Source organism: Hordeum vulgare, chromosome 7H, assembly GCF_904849725.1.
Source record: "Hordeum vulgare subsp. vulgare chromosome 7H, MorexV3_pseudomolecules_assembly, whole genome shotgun sequence".
Lineage (NCBI taxonomy): Eukaryota > Viridiplantae > Streptophyta > Magnoliopsida > Poales > Poaceae > Hordeum > Hordeum vulgare.
In genome coordinates this window covers 195,155,555-195,163,462 of record NC_058524.1, presented here as the reverse complement: position 1 = coordinate 195,163,462, position 7,908 = coordinate 195,155,555, and the positions used below count along the sequence as shown (strand labels likewise).

The window sequence follows — 7,908 nt, the reverse complement described above, 5'->3', positions numbered from 1 at the left end:
GAAGATTGCCCCAACCTTGTTTGTAAAGTTTTGTGTAAAAAAAATTAATTTTTTTTATGACATATTCGACCGCTTGCACATTCGTACAATAATTTTTTGATCCATGTTATAAAAATTACGACATCTTCAACCGCTCACGGTCGTCATTTATTGTCACCGTTCTATAATAATAGCCCGTTCTATAATACAGCAATACATTTGTTGTGAAGATAGATAACAGAGGTAAGTGAAGACGGCGGCGGATGCCTCGCACCAGATCGGTCGGCTGAACATAATTCTTTTCCTTTTTCAGACGGGTTTAACCAAAAACCCTTGCACGAACCGCAAGCCCACCCCGGCCCAGAGGGAGAGGCGGCGCCGATCCGAGCCCCCAGCCATGTCGCCGCAGCTCCTCCTCCGCCGCTTCCCCTCCGCCGGCGCCCACCTCTGCCGCTACCAGGGGCACGGCCACCGCCATCGCTGCCTCAGCTCGGCGTCGGAGGCGGCGGGAAGCTCCGGCTGGCGGCGGCAGCACGAGGAGGAGAGCAAGGCGGTCAAGGTGTCGGTGTGGTGGGACTTCGAGAACTGCCACGTCCCCCAGAACGTCAACGTTTGCCGCGTCGCCCAGCGCGTCTCCGCCGCGCTCCGCGCTGCCGGCGTCCGCGGCCCGCTCTCCATCACCGCCTTCGGGGACGTCCTCCAGCTCTCCCGCGCCGCGCAGGAGGCGCTCGTCGCCACCGGCGTCGTCATCTCCCACGTCCCAAGCAGTTGCGTCCTCCCGCCCCATCTCATTTCCGTTACATTCCCTTCTGTCTGTGCGATTCTCTATTACAGTATTTTGGGGAAAAAAAATCCTGCGCATTTCGCGTGTTGTGCTGCTCTGCTGGTGGTGGTTTGCGATGCATTGCCATGTTTGGCCTTGTTAGTATGCTTGAGTTGACGGTCATGAATTGCACGGTATAGTTTTGTTTGTTTGTACTAATATTTCATTCACATAATTCAATACTACAAATGAGTTACTTTGACAGGATGGAGTTACACTGGGGTTGCCTAGAATCGAATTGAATCAATTTGAGACAGTCAGGGCCGGACCATACATATTCGGGCCCTGGGGCGAGACGACAAATGGGGCCCTTGTGGACAAATAAAAAAACAGAATATATTGTATTTCCAAAGCAACTCAGTACATAGCATAGATTGATGGTCTTTGAACTAAGCAACACATTCCACAAATTATTTGTTTGTACGGTCCAAAGAATTACTCCCTCCGTTCCTAAATACTCCCTCCGTCCCAAAATTCTTGTCTTAAACTTGTCTAGATATGAATGTATCTAGTCACACTTTAGTATTTAGATACATCTATTTCTAGATAAAGCTAAGACAAGAATTTTGGGACGGAGGGAGTATAAGTCTTTTTGAGGTTCCACTACAGAACTACATACGGATGTATATAGACATGCTTTAGAGTGTAGATTCACTCATTTTGCTCCGTATTTAGCCCCCCTAATGAAATCTCTTTAAAGACTTATATTTAGGAACGGAGGGAGTATATCATAATAGTATGGAAGCAATATAGTTATACAAAGATCGCTCTTCTAAGTGGCACAAAGAGACTATCATCTCGCTTTTCTAAGTATGGAAACCTTGTCAAAATAGATAGCAACTTGAATCGTTTGTGTTATCATGAGACATTTTTTAGAAGACATGTCAGCAAACAATTGCCAAAAATCAGTCAATACAGGGAACAAAATCACCTGAATATGGGCATATGGCTTGATGTCGAACTGTCTATGTAGCTTCCCAGATCTGCAAGGCTGAAACACTCATTCCCCGTTCCCCTTGTCATCCCCAGATCCAATGAAGCTTTAGAACAGGCCAACAGAAGAGTAGGAACTAGGAAGAGAAGAATTGGAGATGTAGATGGAGCAATCAGATTAGCGAATCAAAAGAGTAATTAGGGGAAGGATGGATATGTACCATCTTTGATGCGGTGATGTCTCAAACGTCTACATGATGGGGAACATTGAGGATGCAAAGAGAGATGATTGGGGAAGGGAATATCACTGTTGATCTCCAGTAATGGATGCACGGGAGCGGCGCCTCGAATTTGGATGTGCACGAGAGTGGCGCCGCTGTTCTTTGGGGTTGGAGAATTTGGGGGAGGAGACGAGAAGACTAGAAGAGATCGATGGAGTGCTGCAGCTGCACATCGAACTAGCGATCGATTCTTTTGGTCCGTGAGTGTTAGCTACGTGATGGGCTTGGGCCTTCTTTTTCTTTCCTCTTATTTTCCTGGACCTAAAGAAGAAATGTCCCAATATGTATATTGTACTACTAACTGTGCCGGGGCCCCTACCTCCCAGGGGCCTAGGGTGGTCGCCCTGTTGCCCCAGCCTATGGGCCGGCCCTGGAGACAGTTAGTAGTACATCAGAGTTTTTGTGTTGGTGTTCATACAGTGTAGCTTCCCCCGTGTGAAATTTTATGCCAGGAAGTAATATCAGCATGGTACTACATCATAGCTAGCTAGCTAGCCTGCTACTTGGTTTTACACTTGCCTGCTCTGGAGTTATGTTGCCTTGTCAATAGTCAAGCATATTTGTAGACGGATAAAAAGAGTATCCTTCTACAGTGGAACAGATTGCAGGGTGTTAATGGACTGGAACAAGGAAACCATGTGTGTATGTGTATGTGTTTTCTTTATTACCAGAAAGGTTAAAACTTTGCTTTGATATTGCTTCAGATTTGTGGGAAATGTGCTTCATTTTTATAGCGTGATAACATTAGAAGACTCTGAGAAATAAATATTTGATTTACAATCACTCGATTTGATAACATCTTCACTGCTTGATGCTCTTATAGAAGTATAATCTATATGGATTTTATCATTGGTTTCGTAATCTGTAGTCATTCCTTCAAATTTTATAGGGGAAAATTCATGATGTTTTTTATACAAATTCTGGATCGATAAAATATTAGGCAGTGGTGTAGCCATCTTTCCCCAATTTTAGGCAACTCCGGTATCAGGTGATCAGATGATATTGTTGTCGTATCAGTCTGTTAAGACCTGATTGATATGATGGACTAGTATTTGAAGCTTGGATTGAGGTGCTAGGAGTTTGTTTGCTAACAATTGTTAAGTACCAATATTAGCATTCCTCATTGGCGCTCTCGAATTTCTTCAAATTTGGCATTCTGTATTATCTTTGATTCTTCGCTGATGTGCTATTGTGGTTTCTCTGGTAGTACTGACAATGCTATTTCAATAATGTAGGTGGAAAGAACAGTTCTGACCGGTCATTTATGGCTGATCTTGTCTACTGGATTGCTCAGAACCCGCCACCAGCTCATTTTTTCCTCATATCTGGGGATAAAGATTTCGCCAACATTTTGCATCGGTTGCGAATGAGCAACTATAACATACTACTTGCTTGTCCTGGTAAAACTACTAGTGTACTATGCAATGCAGCGACGATTATGTGGCCTTGGGAAGCTTTAGTGAAAGGGGAAAGTTTCTCACCCAAGCATTTTAACCACCCACCAGATGGTTTATCTGGATCTTGGTATGGTCACTACAAAGGAGCCCTTGACGACCCCTTCGTGGAGGCTGAATCAGAAGAAACCATTGCACCATCAGCACCATCTGATAAATTATGCCGTAATCCCAAAAATGCAGTTACTGCAATCCCCAAAGATGTGGTTGATGGGATACGAGAGGCACTGAATTCGTATCCTAGTGGGGTCACGCTTTCGACTCTTCTTCGACAACTCAAAAACAACAATGTGTCTCTTGGTAATGATTTCTTTGGCCACAAAAAGTTGTCTTGCCTTCTCCTATCAATGCCAGATATTGTGAAGTTTGTTACTCCTTCAACTGCTTTAGGCGAGCCGTGTGTAGTTGGGGTGAAGAAAAAATTACTGGAACCTGCTGAACAATGTTTTGAGCCCCTGAGTTCTGTTGAAAGTGATGTGAAGGACAATAATCGCGGTCAAGCAACACACAGTGATAAGAAGCCTCCATCCTCCGTGTCAACTTCTTTTCCTGAACAAAACTGTAAAACCGTAAGTTCTCAAAGTATCATCAGGGACAGAAGCTTCAAGCAGACTGTAAATGAGAACCCAGCTGCATCTGCTGTATCATCTTCCCCACAAGATGTCTTACCTGAGGATCAAAAGGTGTGCCCAGCAGTTGATATGAATGCAAGGCCAGAATCACCTGCCAACCACAAGGAAGTTGATGCCCCTGGAACTCCCTCTTCCTTAGGGGTGGAAAATACTGTTAACAGTGATGGGCTATTAAAAAGGCCAACCACAAGTCCAGAATCACCTGACAACCAGAAGGAAGTTGATGCCCCTGGAACTCCCTCTTCCTTAGGGTTGGAAAATACTGTTAACAGTGATGGGCTATTAAAAAGGATCTGGGTACTATGGAATGGCCCTGAGAGTGCTAATCGTGAGGTTCCTCCATGTCACGAAGGCACTTCTGCTGAAGTCGTTGATTTGGGAACTCCTCAGCAAGATCGCAGTACTGATCAACGTAGCAGGCTTTTGAATAGGATCCATAAGACCTCTTCCCAGAACAGAAGTTCAGATGTAACAGATGGCTCTGCAGCGATGATTGTTAACTTTTCAATTTTGTCTGACCATGACCATTCTGAAAAACATGCAGAAGAGGCAGAAAACTTAAAGAGGGATCCACCTATCCTCCAGAGCTCGAAGCCATGTAGTGGACCTGCATCTGTTCCATTGTGTAAAGATGGGGGTGATGCCTCCAAGATGAGCAAGGGCTTATTTAGTTGGGTACCGCGGTGGTGGAAATTTGGAAAATTGGATGGAGATAATGGTATAGCCATGAAAAATGGCATTGATGAAGCAAAGACAGACATAACCGAGGAATCACAATCTTTGAAGGCTTCAACTTGTGAAAATGAGCAGCAAGTAGTTAATAAAATATTCACAAGATTTTACTTTTGGGATGTTCTAGGGAAACAGCTATCAAAGCCCATTGGGTCTGAGCTTGTTTCGAAAGCGAAGACAAGGTAAAGCTTTTAACCCTGATAATTTTATTTCATGCCTTCTAGTGATCTCAGTTCTTACGAAAGTGTTGAAGATTTTAGCAGTAACTAAAGATTGTGAAATATGATGTCTTGCATGTAACATATTTTTTAGATTTATAGTGTTTCTGTTTGTGTGTCTGAAGCAATATGACCGTATGTAGATTGTCCAGTTCAACTAAGGAGAAGGAAATAGCATTCATTGCCAACAGGTTTATATTTTGTGCTGTCAACAAATATGCCCATCTATAGATAGGTTTGCTTGCATGAGATCTTGTAGCCTGTTAACATAGGTCTACAATTTTGCCTTGCTGCTTTAAAACTTCGCATTAATTTGGTTGGATGTGTTATGATCACGTTGCTCAAATAGTTAGCTTAGTGCCGGGAACACCTATATCTTTCACGAGCATGTGTTGTCCACTCCAGAACTAATTACAGGCAAAAAATGGATCCAACCCAAACTCACATAAGCTAATGCTGCAAATCATGTTTGGCTCGATCACTTTAAGAGAGATTATTCTTATATGATTCTTTTATTGGCAGGGAGGAGTTGGTACATGGATTGCAGAATTTAGAGTGTTGGCCTCTCAGAGGCCTTGTCGAGAAAGATGTCAGTCATCTGGTTCATTTGTTACTTTCAGAAAAGAAATGGATCGAGGAAACTCCTTCCAGCGAATTTCCTTTCCGTCTTACACTCCCTCAAAAGAGAACATGCACTCCACCAAATTCTAGCACAAGAAGCACTCCACCAAATTCTAGCACAAGAAGCACTCCACCAAATTCTAGCACAACATGCACTGCACCAAATTCTAGTAAGTTTGATCTGAGTACTCTGTTTAATGTTAAGCCATTGGAGCAGGGTAAATATGGTGGTGACAAAGGCAGGACAAACAGGACTCCGAATAGGGAGGAAACATTGTCTGATTGCCACAAGCTATTAAAGGACCTTCTCGTGCAATACAAATATGGATTTAACATCAGCATTTTCAAGCGTCAGTTTGCTCAGAAGCATGGGTACGAGCTTGACCACCAGAAGCTGGGATATGCAGACATTGAGTCACTGTTGCAGATTATGCCTGGTATAAGAGTAAAATTTCCAAGGGTTCTGCCTGCAGAAAGTGGGAATGGCCAGGGTGGCAGCAAGGGCGATGGAAATCAAAGTAATGGTGATGATTCCATCTGGGGGGAACTTGGCCCTGTGTCTGCCACTGCCAAAACTGCTGAAGAGGGGGTTGATAAAGGAGCATGCTACCGGCCTCCCACCTGCTCAGAAGATGATTTCTCTGACGATGAGAATCAAGCAGACCAAGAGCCCAGAAGAGGCGTTGAGCAGAGCTCACTCCTCAAAATCATTGATTCCTGGAACAGCAGCAAGGACGATGGCTCTGGCAAGAAACCTCAAGAGATTGACGGGGTCGTGGACTGTTCCAGGAGCAGTCTGGGTTATCTTGACACTCTGAGGGCTGCAAGGCAGCAGCTGCAGCAGCCACAGAAGCAGTATTCCTTTGTTTCATCAGAATCAGACTCGGAAGAGGATAAAAGCAAGGATAAGCTTGTGGACAGCGTCTTGGGCAGCCTGCAAAAAGCGCGGGGCGCAAAGGCGTCTAATTGATGAGCTGGTAATCGCAGCAACGTCTGTTTTCCTTTTCTCTTTTGAGCGGCAAATTGCAGCAGCGATCCTGTTACCATAGAGCTGGCGTGTTCCTCCTTCGTATTATGTTCATCGTCAGCTCCTCGAAACAGCAGGACATGTTGGGCGGCGTCCATATACATTTCATCTCCTTAGTTTAGATTTTAGAAGGGTATTTATATTTATTTTTGTAAGGCTAACCAACGAGCTTCATTTAGCATGGCCTTTTTATTCGGCTGAGGGTTGTTCACTAGTATCGAATAAACTGGAGCACTGCGATTCGTTGGTAAGGCCTCCTTGGTACTACGTATACTGATAAGGCTGAGTTTCTACATCAGGACTGTTAGGCTACACCGTCTTTACCGCATGCACTCTGTATAGCTAGAATGCGGTATGAGAGTGCATAGCTAGCATGCGGTATGAGCCGATCGTGGCTTAGGCTGTTCGAGTAGTGGCTGTTCGAGTGGTGGCTGATCGTGGGTTAGTGGAGGTAGTAGTGGTGCATGCATGATCAGCTCCTGGTCTGTCAACTGTATATAACACCCAGCCCAGAGCTTAATCAGCTCCTGGTCTGTCAACTGTATATAACACCCAGCCCAGAGCTTAATCAAAGTGCGTTGAAACCAATCCTCTCTCTCGCACACCCCCACGAACTCCTGCTTGACGTCGCTCCAGATTGCTCGCTTCTCCGCGTCTTTGGGTGCTTGTGCTACCCCAACATCTCCTCCACGGCCAAACACAAGCTCGAGCCACGGTCTCTCGCCTGCGTTTTCCTTGGCTATCCCTCCGATCACCGCGGGTACCGTTGCTTTGATCCCACCACACGACGCGTTTTTTCCCTTCGCCACACTCCCTGCACCTCGCCCCACCACACCACCATCACCTCCCTTCGCGCCACCCATTTTGCAGGTACCCGTGATCGCGTCGAGTCCCTCCGCGTCCACCACTACCTCGCCCTCAGCTGATAACCTCCGGCGCGCGCGGGCTGCGCGTTCATCCTCCTCGAGCACGTCGGGCACACCCCCAAGCACGGCTGACGAGGCTGCGAGCTCCTCTGTCGCGAGTTCCAGCAGCTCCGCGGGGGCGTTCGCGCCACCGTCTCCAGCGGCTCATGGTCACACACTCGCAAACGGGCATCTTCCGCTCGAATCGGCGTTACCACGGCAGCCTCGTCGCCACCACCGGCACTGCGGAGGTCTCGCCAGTAACCTCCTCGGTGCGTGTCGCCCTTCGCGACCCTCTCGCCG

General features: G+C 46.1%; 1 protein-coding gene across 1 annotated transcript; it reads left to right on the top strand.

Annotated features, from left to right (window-relative positions):
* The first annotated feature begins 245 nt into the window (after positions 1-245).
* On the top strand, positions 246-6,993 carry LOC123409964. The gene is made up of 3 exons (XM_045102834.1): positions 246-746; positions 3,252-5,016; positions 5,575-6,993. Exons 1-3 carry the CDS (start codon positions 377-379, stop codon positions 6,641-6,643), a joined length of 3,204 nt encoding a protein of 1,067 aa, XP_044958769.1. The 5' UTR covers positions 246-376; the 3' UTR covers positions 6,644-6,993.
* The last annotated feature ends 915 nt before the right edge of the window (positions 6,994-7,908 follow it).